Raw genomic sequence first — 24,198 nt, 5'->3', positions numbered from 1 at the left:
TGCTGGAGGGAGGGGGGGTTCCTTCTCCCCGAAGAAGCGGGAAGGGCTGTAGCGGCGGACCCTCTGCACTCGGTGGGTCGAAGGCACGGCGACGCCGCGAGCTGGGCCGTTCTAGGAGAAGGTCCCCCGCTTCTGCCCCGCCGCTTTCCGCGCGCCGCTGGGAGGCCAGCGAGGCCGGACGTCACAGGCGGAGCAGCAGCGGCAGCATCATCGCTCGGGCGGCGAACTACCACTCCCATCGGCCCGCGCGCCAGCAGAGTCCGCTCCGCCCCGCGCGTTGCTGTTTCCGCGCCGGCCTGCAGGGGCGCTCTGCCGACCGAGGCCGCCACCGCCGCCCCTCCGCCGCCCCGGAGCCCCCGCGACCCCGCCGCCGCCGCGGGCAGGAATGCGATGACCACGTCCGCCCTGCAGGTGCCGCCGCCGCCCGGGCCACGCGCGCCACCCCCGGCTCCAGGCCGCCCAGCGACGGGCCCGCCCGGCCTTCGGCTCCGGGGCAGCCGCGGCCTCTGCTTGCCCACCTCTCGCGGCCGACGCCAATCTCCATGCGAACCACCGAGGCGCTCAGAGGGGGGGCGCAGGGCCCCCTCCTCCATTGCGCCGGCCCGGCCCGAAGGAGGCGGTTTGGCTGCCGCGGGGCCCGAGTGCCCCCCCCGCCCCCCCCCCGGGCAGCAGCCCCGGCGACCCCCCTGCGGCCAAGGTCGCTCCCGCTGCCCCCCCACACCCGCCCCTCCCCGCGCAAGGCCTGAGGGCCCTCGGCCGCTCCCCAAGCGGCTCCTCTGCGGGTCTCCGGGGCGAGAGCGGAGGATGCCGTGAAGCCCCGATCCTGAGTCTCCCGGCGCCTCCGGGGAAGGAAGGGCGGCCGTGGGGTGGGGTGGGGGGCGCTTGGCCGGATCCTCTCCGGGCTGCCCTCTTGCCCGCAGTCCGGCTGAGCGTGGTTGTCTTTCCAGAAAGCCATTGATTTGGTCACCAAAGCCACGGAGGAGGACAAAGCGGGCAGCTATGAGGAAGCGCTGCGCCTGTACCAGCACGCGGTGGAATACTTCTTGCACGCCATCAAGTGTGAGTCCAAGAGGGGCTTTGACCTGGGGGTCAAGAGGGCCCTTTCCCCACTCACCGGCTGGGAAGGGAAGGAAAGGAATCCTGGGTTCTAGTGTCCCATCCGCCCGCTCTGCCCCACAGATGATGCGCACAGTGACAAGGCCAAAGAGAGCATCCGGGCAAAGTGTGCCCAGTACCTGGACCGGGCGGAGAAGCTGAAGGACTATTTGCGGAACAAGAGCAAGCAGAGCAAGAAGCCAGTCAAGGAAGCCCAGAATGACAGCAAGGGGTAAGGGCCGGAGGGGACATCCCCCCCAGAAAGGCTACGGGGTGGGGTGGGGGTAACCTGGGGGGCCCTGCTGTGGGGGCCCTGCTCTGCCTCTACCAAAACTGACTGGAGAGGAACTTGTGAGGAGCCCTTGCTCTGCTCATGGCCTTGGTGTGTCTTCCTCTGCAGCAGCGACAGCGACAGTGAGGGTGAGAACCCAGAGAAGAAGAAGCTGCAAGAGCAGCTGATGGGTAAGCCTGTCCCATTCACGCCAGAAGGCTGGGGGACGGTCCCGGGGGCTCAGAGACCGCTCTGCCTATGAGGGAAGGCGTGAGTACTCAGCTCAGGTTTCTGAGGCAAACTACCTTGGCTGCAGGTGCCATCGTGATGGAGAAGCCCAACGTGCGATGGAGCGATGTAGCAGGCCTGGAGGGGGCCAAGGAGGCCCTGAAGGAAGCCGTCATCCTGCCCATCAAATTCCCTCACCTGTTTACAGGTGAGACCGGGGGGGGGTCCCTCTCAATGTTCTCTGAGATGTTTTTGGATGAATGAGGCCATCTCCTCTCTTCTCTCCTCGGCCAGGCAAGCGCACACCCTGGCGTGGAATCCTCCTCTTTGGCCCCCCGGGAACTGGGAAGTCCTTCCTGGCCAAAGCAGTGGCCACCGAGGCCAGCAACTCCACTTTCTTCTCCATTTCATCTTCAGATTTGATGTCCAAGTGGCTGGGGGAGAGTGAAAAGTAGGTGGGAAGGGCAAGGCTTGCTCTGAGGGGTATTGGCCCTTGGAGAAGTGGGGCCAGGGGTGAAATGAGGCAGCATGGTGGGTCTCCATGGGAAGTTTGCTTCCACTGCTTGGGCAGCCTGCATAGGGGCTGTCCTGGCCCTCTCCTCACTCTGTCCGGCTTCCTCTTTAGACTGGTGAAGAACCTTTTTGAGTTGGCCAGGCAGCACAAGCCGTCCATCATTTTCATCGATGAGGTGGACTCTCTGTGCGGCTCCCGCAATGAGAACGAGAGCGAAGCTGCTCGCAGGATCAAGACAGAATTCCTGGTGCAAATGCAGGGTGGGTGATGGCCGCCGGGGCAGCAGTCCGGAGCAGCTGCTGTTCTCCGGCCAATGGTCAAGGCTGAGCCGTCAGATCAGGGAGCGTGGGGCCTGCTCTCTCCAGAAAGGGTGACGTGGGGCAATTCTCTTTTTTCTCAGGTGTTGGGAATAATAATGATGGCACTTTGGTCTTGGGCGCCACCAATATCCCCTGGGTACTGGATGCTGCCATTCGGAGAAGGTGGGTGATAGCAGTGCATGCATGGGTGAGTTTCGCCTGGCAGAAACCAATTAATCACACTTTGTGTAAGTAGAAATTGCTGAAATTCAGGTTCAACAGATTGTAGTTCTTCTGAATAAAAAACTGTTAAACAGGAAGAAAGTCTTCCCGCTTATCTCATAAGGCAGTTCCTCAACCTCACACTGCAGATATATTCTGTGGCTTTAAAGTCACCATTAGATAATGTGTGATTTCTGCAGCATGTAATAATAATAATTATTATTATTATTATTTAATTTGTATACCGCCCTTCTCCCGGAGGACTCAGGGCGGTGAACAGGCAGATAAAATAAAAACAATACATTTCAATAAAAACAATATTTAAAAAACTTATTCCAATAGCCTAAATTTAAAATACAATACGAAATATAAAATAAACCCCAATAAAATCCATATTTAAAACCCTATTAAGCCAGTCCTGCTCGAAAGAATAGATATGTTTTAAGCTCGCGGCGAAAGGTCCGGAGGTCTGGAAGTTGTCGAAGTCCTGGGGGAAGCTCATTCCAGAGGGTAGGTGCCCCCACAGAGAAGGCTCTCCCCCTGGGGGTCGCCAGCCTGCACTGTCTGGCTGACGGCACCCTGAGGAGGCCCTCTCTATGAGAGCGGTGGGAGGCATGTGGTAACAGAAGGCGGTCCCGAAGATATCCCGGTCCTATGCCATGGAGCGCTTTAAAGGTGGTAACCAACACCTTGAAGTGCACTCGGAAAACCACAGGTAGCCAGTGCAGCCTCGCAGGATCGGTGTTATATGGGAGCCACAGTGGCTCCCTCTATCACCCGCTGGCTGCATTCTGAACTAACTGAAGTCTCGGGTGCACCTCAAGGAGCCCCATGTAGAGGCGTTACAGTAGTCCAGGTGAGAAGTGGCGAGGGCATGGTGACCGTGCATAAGGCATCCCGGTCTAGAAAGGGGCGCAACTGGCGGACCAGGCGAACCTGGTAAAAAACTCTCCTGGCGACGGTCGCCAAATGATCTTCCAAGGGCAACCGTCCATCCCGGAGCACCCCCAAATTGGACACCCTCTCCACTGGGGGCAATCATTCGCCTCAACAGTCAGCGCGGTTGCAGCTGACTGTACCAGGATGCCGGCATCCACAGCCACTCAGTCTTGGAGGGGTTGAGCTTGAGCCTGTTTCTCCCCATCCAGACCCATCCGGCCTCCACACACCGAGACAACACTTCAACAGCTACATTGGGGTGGTCAGGGGTGGAAATGTACATCTGGGTGTCATCCGCGTACAGTTGATAACTCACCCCAAAACCACTGATGACCTCGCCCAGCGGCTTCATGTAGATGTTGAACAGGAGAGGCGAGAGAACCGACCCCTGTGGCACCCCACAAAGGAGGCGCCTCGAGGTCGACCTCTGCCCCCCTGCCAACACCGTCTGCGATCGGTCGGAGAGATAGGATGAGAACCACCAAAACACGGTGCCTCCCACACCCAATCCCCCCAACCGTCGCAGCAGGATACCATGGTCGATGGTATCAAAAGCCGCTGAGAGATCAAGGAGAACCAGGGCAGAGGAATAACCCCTATCCCGGGCCCTCCAGAGGTCATCCACCAATGCGACCAAAGCTGTCTCCGTGCTGTACCCGGGTCGGAAACCGGACTGGAACGGGTCTAGATAGACAGATTCATCCAGGTATTGGGGTAACTGGTGTGCCACCACATTTCAACAACCTTCGCCACAAAGCGAAGGTTGGAGACTGGACGATAGTTACTCAAAACAGCTGGGTCCAGGAAGGCTTCTTGAGGAGGTCTCACCACCGCCTCTTTCAAGGCGGTGGGAACAACACCCTCCCTCAGAGAAGCGTTAACAATCCCCTGGAGCCAGCCTCGTGTAACCTCCCGGGTGGCCAGCACCAACCAGGAGGGACACGGGTCCAATAAACATGTGGTGGCGTTCAGCCGCCCCAGCAACCTGTCCATGTCCTCGGGAGCCACAGGATCAAACTCCTCCCAGATGGTCTCAACAAGACTAGCCTCCGTCACCTCGCCCGAAACTACCCAGTTTTGGTCCAGACCGTCCCGAAGCTGAGCGATTTTGTCAAACAGATACCTGCTGAAATCCTCAGCACAACCCTGTAAGGGGTCATCGCAACCCTCCTGGTTAAGGAGGGAGCGAGTCACCCTAAACAGGGCGGCTGGGCGGTTCTCTGCTGACGCAATGAGGGTAGAGACATAGGCCCGCTTGGCCTCCCTCAATGCCACTAGATAGGTCTGAGTAAAAGACCTAACTAGTGTTCGGTCAGCTTCAGAACGGCCGGACCTCCACGCGCTCTCTAGGCGTCTTCTCCGGCTTGTAGCCAAGCTTTGGCTGGTGGCCCAAGCATCCTGCAAAAATACCTTCATAGACTAGCATCATCCACGGAGTCCTGAAGGGTGGTCTGTATTATTTATTAGTACAAAGAAGCACAAGAACAACTAAACCGTGTAGACATTGGACTGAAGGCGAACCTTTTCACTAATCTCTTGGCCAAATGCAGTTAGCTAAAACCGCCCCACACACTTTAGAGCAGTGGGCAGGACGGTGAGAGAGAGATGCACATGGAGGCACACCCATGCCATGCCACCCAGCTTTGGAGATTGACCCCAGCATTCCTTCCTTCGCATATAGGTTTGAGAAACGCATTTACATCCCGCTTCCAGAGGAGCTGGCTCGTGCCCAGATGTTTAAGCTACACCTGGGCAACACCCCACACAACCTGACCGAAGCCGACATTCACGAGCTGGCCCAAAAGACCGATGGCTACTCGGGGGCTGACATCAGCATCATTGTGCGGGATGCCCTGATGCAGCCCGTCCGCAAAGTGCAGTCAGCCACGCACTTTAAAAAGGTGAGACTGGCAGTGTGTGTCTGTGCGTATGTAGCTACCATATCCTGACGGCTTCTGGTACAAAGCAGAGCGCTTTAGCTGTGAAAGGGAGGGGCTCTCTGCCCGCCTTTCTTCATGCAGTTCCTCATCTGTTGCTTACCCACCCGCACCTGTTTTTTTTATATCCATTTCTTTCTGTGGGGAGATTACCAAACACGGCAGGCATTGTTCCTGTCATTCGATGGGAGCAATTGGACTCCCGAGATTGGAGCGTTGAAGGCCTTTGTGGTCTGGCAGGAGACTCCCAAGACCGATTCGCTCCCTTTTGCAGTCTTTGTCACAGTCTTGGACCGCTATTACTGGAGAGCAGATGGTGATTGAGGGGTAGCTCGTCTGCCGGACTGTTCCTTTCTCCCCTATATTGCTGCCGGGCCTCCTTTCCCAGAGTTAGACAACCCTCCTGATCTGTCTACTGCAGGTTCACGGACCTTCTCGCGCCAATCCTGGTGTGCTGGTAGATGACCTGCTGACTCCTTGTTCACCAGGGGATCCTGGGGCCCTTGAGATGACCTGGATGGAGGTGCCTGGGGACAAACTTCTGGAGCCGTTGGTCTGCATGGTGAGCAGTTGCGACAAAACCCCTTTCCTCCCCTCCTCCTGGCTTAGGCCAAATTCTGCAACAACACACCCAGTGCTTCTGTGTGGAATGTGGGTCTGCAAAATGGGACTGAGCACAAAGCTAAGCAAAGGTATAAAGCATCAGTCCAATTGCCCCTTAAGTCGAAGGGTGTTGAGATGCTGGATGCTTGGGGGTTCTGAACGGTCTCTCTTTTTGCAGTCAGATATGTTGCGCTCGCTAGCCACCACCCGCCCCACGGTCAATGCAGAAGATCTCCTGAAGGTGAAGAAGTTCACAGAAGACTTTGGCCAAGAGGGTTAATGCTGCACCTGTGGGGTGCCCCATTATTAGGTGGGGAGCAGCTAACGGCCCATTTTTCTGGCCAGGAGCGGAAGTGGCCAGGAGCGGCTGGTGGACTCTGCCATGCAGAAGCTTCTTTCTCCACCAGTCTCCGCTGGAGCATCTCTGGCTGGGGATGGAAAAGGATCCACTGGGGTATCAAGGGGCAAGAGTAAGCCTGACTCGCTCTGCTGTGTTTTTCTCCCTGTCAATACCCCATCTTTCTGGGTTTTTTTCTTTTATTTCTGATGCTTAGTTTCTGTTATCAAAAATAAAAGCAGCCCAATTCCCTTCTGCTGCCAGCCATTTCCTCAGCCCCTCCCCCAGTGAGTCCAATTCTGCTCCCCAAAGAAAAGCCAGGGGTTCTCCCAGAGACCTCTTTCCGTCTCCAGTACTGCCGTGCCTCACCTCAAGTTCACTTGAGGAAAAGGGCGTCATTTGCCAAACTTCTGTGATGCTATTTTATTGGGCTCTGGTATGTTTTGCTGATGTTCAGTTTCTGTCCACTCCAAACTACTTTTGCGCTCAGAACAATTTTCCTTCCAGCCTTTGGTGAAGGTCCTCAGCCGTTGTTTGCTCCTGGGCGGATGCTTGATGTTGGGTCTGGGGGGCGGTATAGCAGCCCTAGCTTCAGAGTGCAGGACTCCTTTGCAGCCATGCAGTTCCACCTGCCTGCCAGATTACTTTGCAAAAGAGAGAGGAATGGTGATTGGCTCCCATTGGCGGCACACAGGTGGCATTACCTGTAAGTCCCAAGGAAGCTTCTCCCTACAACCTCTGGCCAAGTAGAGTTGACTTCTATGAGCAGAGCTGAACAGGCAGAGGTGTGTGCGCGCGCACATATCCATGCCCGGGGTCAGGCCCATTGTTCTTTACTGGGTGAATTTGTGCCACAGGGAAAGGCAAGTACCACCCCACCGTTGTTAATAAGCTTTAGGTCTGCCTTGTACTTAAAGACGGCTGAAGGACCGCTTTCTCACAGCCCAGCCCCCATTTAGATACGTTTTAAAGTGATGGGTTGTATGGAGAGATGGCTTGTGGAAGAATAAAATGCTGGAAATGAAGCCTTACAACAATCTTTTCTTTAACCGAGTTTACACAGAAATAACTAGTAACATTCATAGCAAGTTGGTTTTGCAAGGCAGCAGAAGCTGAGCTGCTGCTGTCAGGAATGCTGCTACGGGGAAGCAGCTCCCTCTCTGGATTGAAAGGAGGTGCTCACCGGTTGACCTTGGCCCAATGCAAGCAGCTGAAAGTCCCACTCTCCATCTTGTCGACGTAGAGGACCCCTTTTATGTGGTCCATCTCGTGCTGAACAATGCGGGCTGCGAAACCTCTGGCTTGCCACGTGGTCTCCTCTCCAGCCTCGTTTAGGCCTGGGGGGGGAGAAAAAGCCCACCGGCGGGGTCTGCTTTGGGATCCCGGGGGCGAGCAGGCACCTCCCCCCCTACGGCCGCCTGGCCCCCTCCTCACCTGAGACCTCCACAGCCATGTGCCGGGCGACCACGGCCGAAAAGCCGGGCAGGCTAGCGCAACCCTCCGTGAAGTAGCTGGCCCGGCTGTCCAGCACCCGCACGGCCGGGTTGACTAAGACGCGCAGCGGGAAGTGGGCGACCTCCAGAGCGCGCAGCCCCTCGGGCAGCTCCTCCGGCAGCGGCGGCCCGCGGAACTCGGCCACGAAGACCTGCAGCGGGACGCCCAGCTGGGGCGCGCTCAACCCTACGCAGCCCTCCCGCCGCATCACCGCCACCAGCCGCGCGATCAGCCGCTGCACCTCCGCGCTGCCCACCCGCTCCGGCTCCACCGGCGCCGCCACGCCGCGCAGCACCGGGTCACCCACCAGGCAGACGCGCCGGAAGGGCGGCTCGCTCGGGCCGAGCAGCCTCCGCCGCAGCCACTGCCAGGCGCTGGGCTCCCCCCAGGGCCGCTCCAAGAAGGCGAGGCCGCGCGGCCGGACCGGGACCGGGACCGGACCGGCGCGGAGGACGCCCCCCAGCCCGCGGCTCCAGCTCCGCGCCGCCATCAGCCCGCTCGGAGGGCAGGCTGGGCAGAAGAGCGCCCCCAGCGGCCCCGTCTGGCCCGCGCGGCAGGAAAGGGGTGGGGTGAAAACATCGAGTAGCGCAAGCGCAGACGGGCCCGCACGGCCGCGCTCAAGCCCCTCCTCCAGGCGTTGGGAGGGGTGAGGGCGCCTCCCGCCCACAATAAAATATCTCGGGGAAGAAAGCGAAACACCAACTTTATTCTCAGTTCTTCTCTTGCATCTCCTCACACCCCCACCTCTTCCCTTCCTGCTTGGCAACGCAGGCTGCCAGAAACTGCAACTGCAGCCAAGCGATGCTCTTGCTTGGCCAGGGGAGGGGGCGGTCCTCAAAGATGCTTCTCCAGCAGATGAGCCCCCAAACCTCCACCAGCTATCCTGTTGCAGAGACCCCATTGAGCGGCCGTGAGTCCTCAGGAAGGGGGATCTTCTCTGCAGCTGGAAGAACAGAGACGGCAGGGCTAGGATCTGCTTCCTCCTGCTCTGAGCCAGAGAGTCCCAAGTCCAGGGGAAGTTGTAGGGCCAGCCCCTTCTCAGCCAGAGGGAGAGCAGTCTCTTTCTCGGGAAGGACTGAGCCCAGGAGCTCCTGGATCACCTCCTCATCTACACAGGCGAGACCTCCATATTTATGGACCTGAGCAGCAGGAACACCTAGCAGGACAGGAAACAAACTCAAAAACCAGATCCTTACATCAATCTTAAATCCCAGAGAAGGTTCCTTTCTATGCTTTCCAAGTCTGTGATCCCTCCCTCCCTCCTGGGCACCTATGCACATAATTCCCTGATAGGCCAATCGTCCCAAAGCTGCTTTTTCCTAAAGGCTATTAGACGTTCTTGATGTTCAAAGAAAACACAAAGAAAGTCCAGTAGCCTTTTTGTAAAAAGAAGCTTTGGGACAACCATGACCTGAGTGATTGAAAATCTCAATAGACAAGGGACCAGGCCTAACTCCAAGGAGCAATGAAGTTGGCTTCACTTCCACCAGCTTCTTCCCACCACTTCTTGCAAGGAAGTAAAGGTAACTGACCCAGAATCTGTGCAATCTGGGCTAGAGGGAAGAGGAGTTGGAGACAGCGGTTGAGGTATGGCACCAAGTCTTCCAGGAATGCTGTGCAGAACTGAACAAATAGCTCTTGCTCTTGACTGCTGAATGCTGCCGCCTCCGCCCGATGGAAAGCCAGAATGATCTTTACACCCTGGGGAGAGAAAAGACTCATTAGAAGCCTTTGGTTTATAAATTCCGAGCAACTGGATGAAAATTACCCACTAAAAACTCGTATCATGAATTATCCAACCAGGCAGATATAATAGTACTCCCCACAGGCAGTGCATGACACACCTAGACAGAATCCACCAGCCACAAAGAGACTATGAGAGATCTAAGGAGCTCAGCTTAAATTGGGAAAAATGCCTTCAAGCTTCTGGAATAGTCATTAAAATAATTATTCTCATCACTGAGAAATACAGAATATTTTCCCAGTCTAAGATAGAGAGCAGTACCTGGTTGAGCACGTTCTCCAGGAGAGCTGCCACAACTGGGGCCAGAGCGACAGGACAGCAGAGACGCAAATCATTGAAGGCCATCAGGATGTTGTTGAGCAAATGGGCAAGAGGGGGAAAGTCTAGTAGCACCAGAGGGGGCTGCAAGGTGCCTGGCTGGGCAGAAGGCATTGGCACAGAGATGGCACTCCCCAAGAGAGCCTGCGCAGAGATCAATGTGTAGGAGTTCATCTCTTCTTGGAACTGGTCTGTGGCCTCCTGCATAGCTTTTTTGAAGGTAAGGAGCACCACACGCTGAAAAATGGGAACAAGCTGGCCCCGGAAGTCCGCCCCTACCCGGCTGAAGGACAGGCCAAAATACATGCACTGGCCCAGCAAAGAGTCAAGGCGATTGCCCACACCACGCTGTAAGTCTCGCTCAAGAACCAACAGAAACTGGGAGACTTTCTGCAGCACCCACCCATGGAAGATGGCACTGTCATTGAAGGTGTCCTTCCCCAGGGGCAGCACCAGCGGCTCTTCATCTGCAAATATGGCACGATACTGTGTGACAATGTCAAAGAGATGCACGCGGCAGGCCTCTATCGTTTTTGTGATGTGCACATAGGGGTCATCATCAGGAACAGCCGCAAGGATGGAGCGCAGCCAGAAGTCTCTTGCTTGCAGGAACGTGATACGCAGTTCGGCCTCTGTGAACACATCCATGCAGCGCAGGTAGCCAATGACACGCAAGCAAGCAGGCAGCTGTATGTTGGTGCGTAACTGCTGGATCAGTTGAGTAAGCATGAGCTGTGTGGACTGACGCACCTCAGCCACTATGCCCTGGGAAGGAGAGAAAAGCTGTTCTTAGTGGGGCAGACGCTCTGAAAACAGATTCCCAAGACCATGTGAGAGGCATACCCCAGTTCTAATTCTGGAGCCCACATGGCCCTTTGGACATCGTAGTAATACTGCCATATCTTTTCTTTTATGTACACTGAGAGTATATACACCAAGACAAATTCCTTGTGTGTCCAATCACACTTGGCTATTAAAAAAAATTCTATTCATAGACGTGCTCTGGCAATATTAAAGACAGCTGGCATGAAACGTCTATGCTGAGATGTGGTATGTTTGAGCATCTGCATTTACACCACAGTCACGTAACAAAAGGCACTTGGTCCTAAATCACCCCAAATTTCTGAGTATAAAAGTAACCAGCATTTTACAAATCAAAAGAAAAGCCATAAAGCCTCATCAACACTTTTGCTTCGCCTTCTCTAAGTTGGAGTTCTGCTTCAAGACTAAGGCCATGTCCTCTCCTTCTGAAGAGGAGAACGAAGCCTTCACCCCAAAGTCCTCGGGTCAAGTTCGCAGTGAGCAGTGCCTGGAAGACTTCACCAAGGGGCGATCCCCAGTCGCTCCCGAACCTGAATTACAGGGATGCCGGCGTGCTTCTTCTCCAGGCGGCGGACATAGGAGACGAGCTCCAGCGCCTCCTCGTAGTAGCTATTCCGGACACAGGTGTCCATCAGCTGCGGGATCTCCAGCACCTCCAGGATCTCCGTATGCCGGTTCAGCGTCACGTTGTTCATCCGGCGGTTCTGCGCGATCTGCTCCGCGTGGCGCATGAAGCCCCTGCGGGAGAAGGCGGCGAGTCAGCGGGCGGGCCTGCCCGGCCAGCGCCCCCCCGCCTCCCTCCGGCCGGGTCGCAGCGGCTCACCGGCAGGCCTCGGCGAAGGGAGGCAGGCGGTCCAGCAGGCGGCCCAGGCCTTGCTCGATGCCGCCGAAGCCGCGGCGGGTCTCGGCGGTGCACTCGGCCGAGCGGATGAAGGTCTTGTAGTGCGCGAAGGCCAAGGCCCGCGTCTGCGCCCCCACCTGCGCCCGCTCCTCCGCCAGCCGCCCGGGCTCCCGCCGTAGCGCCTCCAGGCCCAGCCCCGACAGCGCCGCCAGGTAGGCCGGCAGCTCCGCGTCCCCCGCCGGCACCGCTGAGGGCGACGCGCGGAACAACCAGGCCAGCAGGGTCGCCTCCTCCACGTCCGCTGCGCTGCCCGGAGCCGCCGCTTCCGAGGCCTCCATCGCGGAATCTACGTGGACCAGGAAGTGATCGCTATGACAACCGGGGCCCTGGGCTCTTTCGTCGGCACTTCCGGCTTCCGTTGCGACCACTCTATCCCGATGTTCTCTAGGACTCCATAGTCCATGAAGCAGGCGCGGATTGGATGATCCTGCAGTGAAGCAACTTCCGGCCCTGGGAGCCGCTTCCGGGCCCGGCCAAGCTTACAGGTCACGCGGCGCTCGGAGGGGCGATGCGGCCGCTGACGGAGGACGAGACTCGCGTCCTCTTCGAGAAGCTCGCCCGATAGTACGTGCCGGTGCCGGCGGAACGCGGAGCCACCGGCTGGGCGGTGGGGCTGAAGGGAGGCCGGATGGGGAGTGCTTGGCCGAAGCTCCGGCGGGAGTGGTGGGGAGGTGGCTGCTTCGGCTGACTCGGCCTCTTCCCTTCTCAGCGTCGGCGAGAACATCCAGCTGCTGGTGGACCGGCCGGACGGCACCTACTGCTTCCGCCTGCACAAGGACCGCGTCTACTACCTCAGGTCGGCGGGGCCCGTGGGGCGAAGGAGGGGAGGGGGGCGCGCTCCCCCTTTTTTTTGGAGGTGAAGCTTTTGTGCATTCTGTAACCTTCCCGGGGCAACGATTTCAGCGGCTCCTCCAGGATAGAAAGGTTGAGGAGCCGATGGCCATCTAGGCTGGGCCCAAATCAACGGCTGACCCTCCATTTGCCCAGTTTTTGAAATTGGCCCACCGAGACCTGTTCCTAGCTTCCCCGTGACTCTACTCCGCTTTGGTTTTCAGCGAGAGACTTCTGAAACTAGCTACCAATATCCCACGGGACAGCCTGGTGTCCCTAGGCACCTGTTTTGGAAAATTCACCAAGACCCAGAAATTCCGGCTCCATATCACTGCCCTGGATTACCTCGCCCCTTATGCCAAGGTAAAGATGGGCCGATGCTCATTTTATTTGAGAAGCATTTCTCTCTGTTCCAAAGGATGTGAGAGATGTTTGTCATGCTCCAAAAAGGGGGCAGAGAGCCAGAATGTCAACCGGCTTGCCTTGGGACAATGAGTAACATTTTTACTGCAACAGTCAGTCTAAGAGCAGTAAGGCCTGGAAATGAAGCAGTGATAACTGTTCAATTCAGTGCAGGAGGCTTGAAGAGGCCATTCTATCATGCAAGGAACCACTTATTGAGGCTTTAGAGTTCAGAGGGTTATTCTGTTTCTCTCCTGCAGTACAAAGTCTGGGTGAAGCCCGGGGCAGAGCAATCTTTCCTTTATGGGAACCACCTCTTGAAGTCCGGTCTGGGACGCATCACTGAGAGCACTGCTCAGTACCAAGGAGTGGTGGTGTATTCTATGGCTGATGTTCCTCTGGTGAGTTGTGGCAGGTGTTTGGATTTGGGTGGGTCCTGATACAGAGAAGAATTGCATCATTCACTTTACCTTGTTTCCTGCAGGGATTTGGGGTGGCGGCGAAAACCACCCAGGAGTGTCGAAAAGTGGATCCCATGGCAATTGTAGTATTTCACCAAGGAGACATAGGCGAGTACATACGGCACGAGGAGACACTGATTTAATAAACCGGGCTGAATTCCTCCCAGTGCTCTCTGGCAGCTGGACACCTTGAAAACTGCTATGCTTTGGATTATTTGATGCCCTTTTTGTGTAACCTGGAAGGACTTCTGATAGATGAAATTCAATAGTTTCCCAGTCAGAAACTTTTAACATGTGACCAGTACTTGCACTTCCTAGTTGGACAACTTGTAAAGACAATTTTGGGATGAACTCTTAGTCAGATTATTTGATGTTGTTATTCACATTGTTTTACTCATGTTGAGCTCTGAGCTAATAAAGATGCCATTTCTGTTATTTTTAGCACAGTGAATGAACTCGTTTCCTTTTACCTTATTAACTGGGCAGTTACAGGTGTTTCCTAGAAGATTGCATCTCAAGGCAAAGAAAATTTGCGAGAGGGAGAATTCTGGTTGCATGTCCCTGTTTTATTTGGATTATATAAGATGTCTCAACTCTTGTTACAGCATAATGTATTTTTAAAATTCAATTAATATTTATTTTAACATAGCTTGGTTATTGGGGGGAGTTTCCTCCTGCTTTGGGGTTTGGCATTGCATCCTACTGAAGCTTCAGCACCTAGGCTTGTTGCTGGGCTGCATAACAAAGAGGTTCTTGAGGAAATGGAGCTGAAGGATGCCAGAGAGCACAATGGCAACACTCTGAGCTGCTGACCACCAGTTCATGTAAGTGTAGTTGGACTGGAGAAAGTTGAAATCTGTCCTTGACCTCATTCGAGCAAAGTTGTAGTAGCGCCACATGTGGAAGACATTGATAAGCAGCTTGGTAGTGCTCTTCTGTTTTGGATGAGAAAAAAAAGTTCAGATTCAGTTCCTAGCACTCATCTATCTGCTCCTTTTAGAGGACAAGGACAACTCCCCTTCCTCCAGTGTTGTGCTATCTCTTCTAAGCTGATGCACAAAGGAAGCTCTGACCCAAGATGCCTGAGAAAAAGTTTGGAATACCTCATAATAGATTTTCTAAATAGCTAATGAAGGTTGTTACCGCCTACTTTCATTCTAGGCACTTAAATTAGGTACCTCAATTGCTTCCAGAGTGCCATTGAGTTCCGCCCTCTTGAGCTCAGTAGTTTCTAGATCAAAACCTTCATAGAAGACCCCAAAGTTGAGATACACTTGCACAGTTCCAAAATGGTTATATCGATTACTCAGGCATAGCTGGTAGAAGCCTGTAAGGAGGAAGAATTACACCAAGCCTCAAGGACATTTCCTGTGATGCTGCCCACCCTCCGCTGCATTGGGTAGGTGATGTACAATAAATGGACCACCCACAAGGACAAGAGAAGGAAAGCTGTATCCATGGTTAAATCTGCTTCCCCTTCAAAACAATCTTTCCTAGAATTTTCTTAGTTTTATCTCTTAAAGCACAAAAAATACTGAAAGAGAAATTGGGTGAAGGGGTGAGATTGGAATTAGATTTGGTGTTCAGCTCTCCTTAGAATTAAGAAAAGGTTATATAAACTAGGATTTCTGCAAAATTTTTAAAAAGCTATAGGGTGGACCCAAATGAGGCGCCAATAGTATGTTGGAGCCACCAAGTGAAGGATATTTTCATGGAAGAATCTGCAATAGGAGCTCCAGATAGGCCTTTACGGAAGAGGTCTGGCAGACGCCATTCCACCAGCCTGTGCTTGCTGGCATTCTGGAAACTCAGGCTTCAACGTACTTGGGAGAGGTGGGGAAGTGAATCTGGCTCCCTAAACCATGATTAACAAACCCAAGTGTTGTCTTTGTACAAAGTGTCATGCTGAAACAAGGGTGGCCTGTCTATGCCACATGGCACCACAGAAAAGTGAGTCATGTAAAGCCATCTAGATGGGGCTTTGGGGCAGAGCCAACAATGGGGCACCTGTCTCCTGAGTAAGGAAGTTGATCTGTCCCCGCACATCCTGGGAGGTGCCGAGGTGGAAGTCACTGGGGTCATTCACTGTTGCCAGGATGTGTCTGTCGTGGCCAAGGCCTGAAGTCTTCTGCACCTGGAAGCAAGACGGAACAGGTAAAACCATGAAGGACAAAGGACCCTGTTGCACCCGGGTGCCGGGGTCTTCCTCGGGCCTTGCATTGATTCTTAGATCACAGTTTCCATGCAGACCCCTCTTGCCTGCAAAGAGGGATCCAAGGGACTGGATTGGGGGTGGGGGAGGTGCCACTTGTATGGCAGGGGGAAGAGCACTCCCCCCTTTCCAAGCAGCATGGAAGCTCAGGGGTGCTGGGAACAGATGGAGGGATTTCTCATGTGGGAAAAATTTGGGTGGGTGGTGGAGAAATCCTCCCCTCCCCTTGATGGGGCAGCACAAGAGGCAGGGTTAAGATCCATGCACTCTGAACCCGCATCTCCCTGACCTCTGCTTCTGCAGGTCTGCTCCAGCTGCTTCCCGGCATAGGTTGAAAGGAATCTGCAATATTCCTCCCCACCCGCCTGGGGAAGAAGGGTCGGGTATACAGGGGACCCTCCCCTCCAAGGGTGGCTAGGTCCCTGGAATCCACTGGGGAAGGGAGACAGATGCTGGGCAGAATCCAGCTGGAAGAATTCAGAGCTTTTCTGCTGCTCACATTGGGGGCTGCCAGGAGGGACTGTTCCTACCACACCCAACTCACAGGTAAATTGGGGGGGGCTTCCCTCTTTGCCTCCCTCCCCACTGGCACCCACCTCATAGCTGAAGAAGAAGGAGCCATTTTGGTGTGCAAAGTGCCAGAGGCATTCAATGTCACCTGCAGGGACGACAATGGCAAAGTCGTACCGGTCCTTCAGGGGGAGAGGCTGCTTGTGGGATCCTCCTAGCTGCTTCCACTCTTGACAGTGGGTGAGTTGCAGCCCCTGAAGCAAAGCCAGGAGCCCCACCATCTGGAACTGGGCAAGCATGTTGGCAAACGGATGCCAGCTGGCCATGGGCTCTGTGGAGGAACTGCAACCTCGCAGCTGGTTGAGCTAATCATTAACTGAGCTGCTCCTGCCCAACACTTGGTTGCCCTGTGCCTGCCAGCTCAGGCGGAGCAACCCGAGAGAGGGGAGGGGCAAGAGGGACCCCTTGGGAAGCTGTGCAGCTGCCAGAGTGAGAAGGCCTTCCTTCAAAGGGTGCTGTGTCCAGAGTGGATGGGCACCTTTAGCTCCAGTCCTGGGCCAAGGGGTGAACCTGCAGTCCTGCAGCCTGTCAAGCATCTCAGGCTGTAGGATGGCCAAGCGGCTACTGGTTCTCAGGGCGGTGGGAGAGGATGGGGTGGGGGAGGGCTCTTAACGGGGCTCTCAGCTGAAGAGTAAACAGGGCGGAATGAGCTTCAAGACTGCTAATCGATTTCAAAGGATGGCTCAGAAGCAGAAATTGCCAAGATGGTGTCACGCTTCGCTATAACAGCTTATCTTTGCCTTTTCTTTCTTCCTTCTCCTTTGGAAAAAGAAAAATAACGTATCTGTGTGTACATATGTAAACTTCCCTGGCCTGAAGGACATTTCACTTCCTCAACAGCAATGTTTCCAAGGAATTCTGGCTAGATCATGGGAGAAAGAAAATATGGCTGACTTTATAGATGTACTAGTTGGATACCCCTACGAAACTATGTGCTTGATGAATCAACACTTACAGCTTGAAAACTGAGTAGTTACTGAGTAGCCTCTCCTCTCCCCTTCTCTTCCTCAACCTTGCCCCACAGAAATATCTCCTATCCTACCCCCTTCTCTCCCTCAGGCTGGCCCCATAGAAGCCTCTCCTCTTCTCTTCTCCCCCTCAGGCTGGCCCCAGAAAAGCCTCTTATCCTAGAAGCCTCTTCTCTCCCCTTCTCTCTCAGCTGGCCCCCTAGATCCTCTCCTCTCCCCTTCTCTCCCTCAGCCTTGCCCCAGAGAAACATCTCCTATCCTATCCCCTTCTCTCCATAAGGCTTGCCCGACTGAAGCCTGTCCTATGCTATCCCATTCTCTCCAGTTATTTTCAAGTTGGGAGGGGGAGTAAAACATCTAACTAATTAGCATCAGTGCATGTTATAATAATATAGGAAATACTAATGCTCTGATGGTCATTTTGAAAAATTCTTTCTTAGTGAGCACCTAGAAGCCAAGAGGAACATACGTGGCAAATTTCAAGTTTGTAGGCTTTACAGTTCTGGAGATTTTGTGATTAATGCACGAGTGGTTTTTGCTTTTATACATATACAGACAGAATAAACCCCTTTTCACTAATGGAGGATCTTCTGCCTATAACCATATAAAATCCAGCCAGCAAGAAGGGGCTGCCCCATGGCACTCCAGGGACATCTCCCACCTGGGCCCTCGGGCACCTTGTGGGAACATCAAGCACATTAACCAGGCTCAGCCTGCCCGCTTACATCACACAAACATCTTTTGCTGGAAGACCCAGTTTATGTTGGTGCCATAGATATTGGCATATTCTGTTTTGACATTTATTACCTTGCTTTGGTTATGTTGGTATGCAGTTGTTTCTTTTATGATGCTTGATTTGCTGCTAACTGATGTCCTGATTGCTATAAAACAAGCTGCCCTTACTGCGAATTACTCAATAAAAACGTTTTATTCTTTAATTTACATAATGTATTCAAGGTACAGCAACAGCCAACTCAATACGTTCAAGGCACATTGTGCCCTCACATTCAGTTTAGTCCCAGTTTCTTCATTGTTCTCCAGCGGTCCTTGATCATCACTGGGGTGCGATCCTTAAAAGGATAATTTTGAGAAATAGTTTTCCAACTCCCCTCCCCAAACTTCTCCACACCTTCCTTGATCCATGCAGACTCCTCTAAAGACCACTACAAAAGAAACAATGGAACCTTCGTGAATAAGCATGAATAAGCTAATGCAGTCTGTTATTAACAGCAGCTGCCTGCAATTACTGCAGGTTCTAGTCCCACCAGGCCCAAGGTTGACTCAGCCTTCCATCCTTTATAAGGTAGGTAAAATGAAGACCCAGATTGTTGGGGGCAATAAATTGACTTTGTATATAAATATACAAATAGAATGAAGACTATTGCTAACATAGTGTAAGCCGCCCTGAGTCTTCGGAGAAATGCAAATAAAAAAAAAATGGCAAACCTCATTTGCAGCTTAATTCTGCAAAAGAAAAATTAATAAAAATACAGAAAATGAAAAAAAAAGATTCCTAGGGAACTCTGTGCCCATAATAGTTTTAATTTTATATTGGCTGAAGCAAAAGCTTAATCTATGTGGAGAAGATGCAAGCTTTGCCAATTCTGAGGGAGGATGAAAAAGCTTAAAACAGTAGCGGCCACAGCAGAGCAGTCCCTCAGCAACCAGTTCCCACATTCCTGCCCTATCAGTGGCAATAATTATCTCCATTGTCTAGTTATTTTTAGAGAGAAGAAATGAGCAGTGAGCAATTGGTTTCGTTTCAGAAAGTCTCTGCTTGGCTTAAGTTACATTACCTTCTTCCTAGCCCCAGACGTGTCGGTGCCAACTGACCACTCTGATTCTGAAAGGGGGAAAAAAAAGGGCACAAGTATTGCCTGGGAATTTTTTTCCTTTCCACCATACGCAGCCACAGTGCTTCTACCTTCCTGGCTCAGGCTTCAGGTGGTTTTTGCCAGGAAAACACGATATTGCACCAGAAATGCAAGCAGAGAGGATAAAAATTTCCGTCAGGGTTACTGGCAAAGTTTAGAGCAATGATGCACTCACTATGGTCCATGAAGATCTCGTCCTCATCGCTCCAGGATTCCTTCTCTTCTTGCAGAACAGGAAGAGCCACTTGCTTGGCCGCCCTAATTTGAAAAGAAAGCCCGATAACAGGTGAGCCCCTCCTGCCCCCTCCAGAGGCCTGACAGCATCAGATACTTTCAGCCACAGAGGCGCACATCAGCAAAGGTCCAAGAAGAACGGGCACTTAGTAACAATACTTCCAAGACTGCAGCTCAGCCACCCCTCCTAACAGAGCCCCAAAGGGAGTCATCACCCCATACCTGGAACCTGGGTACAGCGTACTTGGGGGGATCTCTTCACACTCGGATGACTGGACTTGCAAAGTCACAAGTGGCTTTGCAATCAACTTCCTGGCAGGAGAATCCCTGCAATGTTTCTCCTCTTTCCACAGCAGCATGTTGCTTATCGAGGGATGGTATCTGATCTTCTCCAGGCCAAGGACAGCCTGGACAGCGATGTTTCCCGTCTTCTGGCGCTTGGCTCTGGGGGAGTCGGAAGGCAAGAGTGGGCTGGAATAAGTCCAATCAGTCTTGTCCAGTTGCAAGAACGCCTCCTCGGGGTCTGGGGCATTAGAAAGTCTCTTGAAGGCTTCTCTCAACACAGAAAGCACGTAGAAAGCCGGCTTCAGGCTTGAGGCCCTACAAAACACAGCAACCTCAGAAGAATATTTGGAAGCTCTGCCAATTTCTATCCAGCTCATGGGCAAGGACTCATCTCTCTAGATGAGGTCACTGCTGTGCCTCCTTCACCAGGGGAAAATTAAAATGCCCAGGAAAGAGAGCAAAGACAACAATCCAATCAAGGAAACGTCTACTTGTGGAGTCACACAATCTCCTCTGGGAAAAACTGCTCGTCAGCCAGAGTAATTCCCCAAGTGCCATTTCATGCAGCCTGGAAGACCTACCAGCTACCAGATGACAGCATCACAGTAACCCAAAGCAGACGTAGTAACAGAAGGACCACAATCACATTCATCCCCCACCATAGCATCTCCTGGTATGTTGCACTGCAAGATCCTTCATCTCCCATCCAATGGATGGGAGCCCCAAACACAGGCAGGGCAGAGACTAAAAGGTAAAGGAATCCGGGTGGATTTTATTCTGCTGGTTGTTGCCGACTACAGGGCAGAGACGGAGGAAAGCCTAATGCAGTTTGGCAGTGTTCATTTAGATCCTGCTATTAAGGAAATGGCCTTTTACATGCCACATAATTCTCTCCTCTCTGTTGCAGGAGACAAGGTGCAGCTGTTCAATTGTAAAGATTTGGTGTATTGCTTTAAAGTTACTTCAAATATGGTTTAAATCAAACCCCTGAAAAGACCTCCCCAATTTAAATGTTCGTTTATTATTTATAGAGTTCCCTGAACAAATATGGTTGTTCTGACGTCCCTTTGCCTAATATTCGCAGTCTGCAGCCCTTGCTACATGGACTCTCATGCCAGAGAGGACTTACTGAGCGGAGTCATCGGAAGCCGCAGACACGGGGGCCATGGCAGCAGGCTCTGCTGTCCCTGTCGCTCCATCCACCTGTGGGGATGCTTTGGTGGGCTCAACGGCTGCCTCCACGCAGTCCAAAACATCATGTTCATCCGGTGCTGGCAAAGATTTTGCTGCTGTTTCTCTGGTTCCTGCTCCAGACTCCGGCCTTCCTCCTTCCTCTGGGGCATTGCCGAGTTGTCCTGCTCTCTCTCCACTTGCTATCCCACAGGTCTCGGGGGCCTCTTCTGCAGCCCCTGAAACAGCCACTTTCTCCTTGCCAGCTGCTCCTGCTGGGCTCTTCTTGGACTCCAGACGTTCATTGCAATGCTTTTTTGCCATCTTAAATAAAAAGCACAAGTCACCGCGGGGGTCTTAATATGGTACAGAATCCAGAGACAGACTGTAGTTGCTTTTCCCACACAAAACTATTACTGGAAAAAATTGAACTCCTATATATCTTAATATCTAGCCATTGGTATAACCTTACAATAATTAATGTTCCTAAATCTCTATCACCCAGCTTTGATTTCTACTACTGTATTTGTAGCACTATGTGGCCATTGAAATAATGATCAAATCATTAAGGCCAAACCTGACCCCAAACCAATACTCACCGCTAAGAGAAATGGCTCAGAATCATCCAAGTGAGGTTCAAAGAAGAGAAGAATCTGCTGCTGGAAAGCTTTGTAGGAGAACTGACAGATGGCTGGATGAGAAGAGTTTTTCTCTTGGATGATGTGATGCAAAATAGCCCGAATTTGCTAACCAAGGAAAAGCAACAGAGATCCACATCTTTGCAAAGGCCTAGAAGGGAGAGCTGACTGCCAATACATAGTGCTCTAATAGCCACAAATAGCAGTCAAATGCCTGCTACCCTTTGGGAGATCCTAGAAAGCCACTGGTTTTGTGAGGAAAGGAAGGATGCTTCATTGGGACATATCCAAAATGTTCACCTTGCAGTTTGGGTCCTGTGACATGTGTTCCCTTAAGATTTTGCTGGCATGTTCATATTCTTTGTTCTTAATACAGGTGATAACAGCCTGAAGCAAAAAAATAAAAATGCAAACACACCTTTTGCAGCTTTCTAAACAAAGTGTTTTCTGAAAAGGTTTTATATGCCCCCCCTCCCCCGTTAAACCCTTTCTCCAATTCCAAACTCCATGATGATGGAAACCAAGTGGAGATTGGGCCCATGGCAGCTCCCCTGCTTCCATTTTAGGAGTCTTGCTCTCAACATCCAAGGCCTGCTCCCTTGTGTTTTCACAACTTGATTTTCATCATCTGAGAGCATCCGGTGTTCCTATTCTTTTCTCAAAGTGACAAGAGTGTTGTGGCTATTAAATCTATACAAAGCAAGTCAGGGACATTTTGTAAATATAGTTAACAGTCAGTTTTCAATTGGAAAAAAGAGAAAGGGGAAAAGTTGGTTTTTTAGCGGGGTACTATATTTCTTCTAAAAGAAATATAGTACCCCGCCCCCCCCTTCTGCTTAAAAAGAGCGACTACCATCACCACTGAAATGTGTCAACAAGAGATGAAAAAGTCATCCTTACAGCCTCCTTTATTCTTCTCTTTAATTCCTCTGTTATTTCTACACTGATGTGGCATTCCTCTCCAAGCTTCTTCAGAAGGACAAGCACGTTTTCAAGAGGCGTGAGCTCAGTTTCTGAGTCAATAGCCCAATCTAAAGAGGGGAGGGGGAAAGCTGGTTACTTTTAAGTTATGATATCTCGGTACAGATTCATATACCCACCCATACGCTTGGAAAAACTGAATGTGCATTTTAGAAGTACAGATGCATCCTTTAATTGCTTTATGAATCGAAATTACAGCTAATATGTCCACAAGGGCTTGTCCTCACCATTTAGTACACCGCTCTTCTGCTAATCTACTACAGCCCCTGTTCCTCTACTACGCTTCTCTTTGTGACTCCTGTTACCGGAGAACCATCGCAGTAAGTGGTCCTTTTGCCGCTTCTGTTTCCCAAACACAGACCAGCTTCGCTCTTGGCAAACTCCGACACTGCCGCATCCAGTGGCCTCTGCTGAGCTTCGGGTGGGAGCAGTGGCTGGGCTGGGCGGGCTGGCTGGCTGGCTGGCAAGAGGGCTTGAAGGGACCGGGCACCAGCAGCCCAGGTGGCGGCCCTCCTGCAGGCAGCCCTTCCTTCCCTCGAGAGCCCCCGACTGCGGCGCCCACCGGCCCCGGTGTTATGGCCACGCAGGCGTTTCCTCTGCCACACACGTGTGGGACATATTTTAAAGCTATTGGTAAAAGGGGCTGTTAGCAGGAAACTGGATGTTGGTTTATACTGAGTCCTTCTCTTAATAAAAACGTTGCTGCTGGAAGTTTAGCTCCTCGCCTGTGTTTCGACCCACACATTCCACGGGGACGGGCAAAGAGGGGCGGTGCCCGCGCTCACCTTCCTCCAGCCTGGACAGGATCTGGATAATCCGCAGCTGCACCCGCACCGGCTCCTCCAGGGCCACCGGCCGCGCCAGGACGGCTGGGGAACAAGCAGAGGCGGTGAAGCGTCCCGACACGCATGCGCAGGAAGGCCCCGGAGCCCGCTCGGGTGTCTGTGCGGGAGCGGCCCCCGCCCCCGCGACTGCCGTACCGGTGAGGACGTCGCGCAGCTGCCGAAAGTCCTGGCTGTTTCCGGCCCGGAAGGCCCGCAAAGCTTGGTGGGCGTAGAAGAGGACGGCCCAGCAGTTCGCCTCCGCCTCCAGCTCCATCCTGCGCGCCTCCGCCGCTTCCTCGGCCGCCGCCATTCCCGCAGAAGTGACGTCACCCGGAAAGCCGCCAGTAAGCCTGGACCACAGCTCCCAGAGTGCTTCGCGGCGCCCTCTGGGGCGCAAGCGCAGTGAGCGCCTGAGTCCGTCCCTACCGGCCGCGGGTGCGCAGCAGACGATCCGCCGGGCCGAAACTCCCCCCGGAGGCGCCCGGAGCCCTGATGGGGCGGCCGCTTCCCTGCGCCCGGCTCCCCCTGCCTGCCCCTGCCGGGAGCGGGGGACGGTCTCTGAGCACAGGCGGCCCTTCGGAGGCCGAGCGGGATTCCCGCAGGGATTCCGTGGCCTCTTTGGCGATTCGCGGCGCCTGCCAGGACCCAGAGTTGGGGAACGGAGTGGCTCCCGCGGCCCTTTCGCAGCCTCTCCTTTCCCTTGCTGAACGCCGGGCAGGCAGCGAGATTCAGGCGCCCGGAGGTGGCGGGGCAGAGCGCTTTGCACAATTGGGGGTCTCTGGGATACTGGGGGGGGGGGGGGGAGACGGCCACGGTGGTCAGTTTCCGACCTTTACCTGAACCATCTCTTCGCCTTCCGTGTCAGAGGGGCCGCATCCCCAAGAGGGCCTCCTCTGAGAGCAGCCAGCCTTTGCACGGCGCAGCGCCCGGTCCCTCCCTGGGCCTGGCAATAAGGCCGGGCAGGCAGGCAGGCAGGCAGGCAGGGGTGGTTTTCCCCTTGCCAGGAACAGACTTACGGCCGTTC

General features: G+C 53.5%; 5 protein-coding genes across 11 annotated transcripts; 2 read left to right on the top strand and 3 right to left on the bottom strand.

Moving 5' to 3' along the window:
* Positions 1-268: 268 nt before the first annotated feature.
* Positions 269-7,470, top strand: VPS4A (vacuolar protein sorting 4 homolog A). Its single transcript, XM_058155560.1, has 11 exons — positions 269-411; positions 948-1,059; positions 1,180-1,327; positions 1,496-1,557; positions 1,683-1,802; positions 1,889-2,045; positions 2,220-2,368; positions 2,509-2,590; positions 5,250-5,469; positions 5,927-6,067; positions 6,287-7,470. The coding sequence occupies exons 1-11, from the start codon at positions 391-393 to the stop codon at positions 6,386-6,388; spliced, it is 1,314 nt and encodes a 437-aa protein (XP_058011543.1). The 5' UTR covers positions 269-390; the 3' UTR covers positions 6,389-7,470.
* Positions 7,471-7,472: 2 nt separating this feature from the next.
* On the bottom strand, positions 7,473-12,119 carry COG8 (component of oligomeric golgi complex 8). 2 transcript variants are annotated; one of them, XM_058155552.1, is made up of 5 exons: positions 11,647-12,119; positions 11,354-11,561; positions 9,945-10,766; positions 9,472-9,640; positions 7,473-7,782 (listed from the first exon to the last, which is right to left on the bottom strand). In XM_058155552.1, exons 1-5 carry the CDS (start codon positions 12,000-12,002, stop codon positions 7,625-7,627), a joined length of 1,713 nt encoding a protein of 570 aa, XP_058011535.1. In that variant the 5' UTR covers positions 12,003-12,119; the 3' UTR covers positions 7,473-7,624. The 2 variants fall into 2 exon arrangements, with proteins under 2 accessions (XP_058011535.1, XP_058011534.1); XM_058155551.1 differs by lacking the exon at positions 7,473-7,782 and adding an exon at positions 8,627-9,095.
* A 9-nt stretch (positions 12,120-12,128) lies between these two features.
* NIP7 (nucleolar pre-rRNA processing protein NIP7) lies at positions 12,129-13,825 on the top strand. Its single transcript, XM_058155568.1, has 5 exons — positions 12,129-12,288; positions 12,434-12,520; positions 12,780-12,918; positions 13,218-13,358; positions 13,442-13,825. The coding sequence occupies exons 1-5, from the start codon at positions 12,233-12,235 to the stop codon at positions 13,559-13,561; spliced, it is 543 nt and encodes a 180-aa protein (XP_058011551.1). The 5' UTR covers positions 12,129-12,232; the 3' UTR covers positions 13,562-13,825.
* Positions 13,826-13,963: 138 nt separating this feature from the next.
* On the bottom strand, positions 13,964-17,266 carry TMED6 (transmembrane p24 trafficking protein 6). The gene is made up of 4 exons (XM_058155565.1): positions 16,227-17,266; positions 15,426-15,552; positions 14,597-14,745; positions 13,964-14,353 (listed from the first exon to the last, which is right to left on the bottom strand). Exons 1-4 carry the CDS (start codon positions 16,464-16,466, stop codon positions 14,129-14,131), a joined length of 741 nt encoding a protein of 246 aa, XP_058011548.1. The 5' UTR covers positions 16,467-17,266; the 3' UTR covers positions 13,964-14,128.
* An 811-nt stretch (positions 17,267-18,077) lies between these two features.
* TERF2 (telomeric repeat binding factor 2) lies at positions 18,078-23,915 on the bottom strand. 6 transcript variants are annotated; one of them, XM_058155555.1, is made up of 10 exons: positions 23,331-23,915; positions 23,136-23,219; positions 22,270-22,400; positions 21,670-21,756; positions 21,331-21,477; positions 20,691-21,055; positions 19,499-19,876; positions 19,218-19,300; positions 18,965-19,011; positions 18,078-18,331 (listed from the first exon to the last, which is right to left on the bottom strand). In XM_058155555.1, exons 1-10 carry the CDS (start codon positions 23,482-23,484, stop codon positions 18,176-18,178), a joined length of 1,632 nt encoding a protein of 543 aa, XP_058011538.1. In that variant the 5' UTR covers positions 23,485-23,915; the 3' UTR covers positions 18,078-18,175. The 6 variants fall into 6 exon arrangements, with proteins under 6 accessions (XP_058011538.1, XP_058011536.1, XP_058011540.1 ...); XM_058155553.1 differs by having other exon boundaries at positions 23,136-23,915; XM_058155557.1 differs by having other exon boundaries at positions 19,499-19,720; positions 23,136-23,915.
* Between the last annotated feature and the right edge of the window lie 283 nt (positions 23,916-24,198).

Source organism: Ahaetulla prasina, chromosome 12, assembly GCF_028640845.1.
Source record: "Ahaetulla prasina isolate Xishuangbanna chromosome 12, ASM2864084v1, whole genome shotgun sequence".
Lineage (NCBI taxonomy): Eukaryota > Metazoa > Chordata > Lepidosauria > Squamata > Colubridae > Ahaetulla > Ahaetulla prasina.
Note: the sequence above shows the minus strand (reverse complement) of the source record. Positions and strands in the feature narration are given on the sequence as shown.

Excerpts from the sequence above, each read along its gene's own strand:
- TERF2 (XM_058155553.1), bottom strand. The coding sequence starts at position 23,484 with ATGGCGGCGGCCGAGGAAGCGGCGGAGGCGCGCAGGATGGAGCTGGAG. Across the intron at positions 21,478-21,669 it reads CACAGGACCCAAACTGCAAG|CAAATTCGGGCTATTTTGCA; the intron begins GTGAACATTTTG and ends TTCCTTGGTTAG. Across the intron at positions 21,056-21,330 it reads CTGAGCCATTTCTCTTAGCG|ATGGCAAAAAAGCATTGCAA; the intron begins GTGAGTATTGGT and ends TTTTTATTTAAG.
- COG8 (XM_058155551.1), bottom strand. The coding sequence starts at position 12,002 with ATGGAGGCCTCGGAAGCGGCGGCTCCGGGCAGCGCAGCGGACGTGGAG. Across the intron at positions 11,562-11,646 it reads CCCTTCGCCGAGGCCTGCCG|GGGCTTCATGCGCCACGCGG; the intron begins GTGAGCCGCTGC and ends CTTCTCCCGCAG. Across the intron at positions 9,096-9,471 it reads CCAGATTGCACAGATTCTGG|GTGTTCCTGCTGCTCAGGTC; the intron begins GTCAGTTACCTT and ends CTGTCCTGCTAG.
- TMED6 (XM_058155565.1), bottom strand. The coding sequence starts at position 16,466 with ATGGCCAGCTGGCATCCGTTTGCCAACATGCTTGCCCAGTTCCAGATG. Across the intron at positions 15,553-16,226 it reads CCTTCTTCTTCAGCTATGAG|GTGCAGAAGACTTCAGGCCT; the intron begins GTGGGTGCCAGT and ends TCTTGCTTCCAG. Across the intron at positions 14,354-14,596 it reads GCACTCTGGAAGCAATTGAG|AAGAGCACTACCAAGCTGCT; the intron begins GTACCTAATTTA and ends CATCCAAAACAG.
- VPS4A (XM_058155560.1), top strand. The coding sequence starts at position 391 with ATGACCACGTCCGCCCTGCAG. Across the intron at positions 1,328-1,495 it reads GCCCAGAATGACAGCAAGGG|CAGCGACAGCGACAGTGAGG; the intron begins GTAAGGGCCGGA and ends CTTCCTCTGCAG. Across the intron at positions 5,470-5,926 it reads CAGCCACGCACTTTAAAAAG|GTTCACGGACCTTCTCGCGC; the intron begins GTGAGACTGGCA and ends TGTCTACTGCAG.
- NIP7 (XM_058155568.1), top strand. The coding sequence starts at position 12,233 with ATGCGGCCGCTGACGGAGGACGAGACTCGCGTCCTCTTCGAGAAGCTC. Across the intron at positions 12,289-12,433 it reads TTCGAGAAGCTCGCCCGATA|CGTCGGCGAGAACATCCAGC; the intron begins GTACGTGCCGGT and ends TTCCCTTCTCAG. Across the intron at positions 12,919-13,217 it reads ACCTCGCCCCTTATGCCAAG|TACAAAGTCTGGGTGAAGCC; the intron begins GTAAAGATGGGC and ends TCTCTCCTGCAG.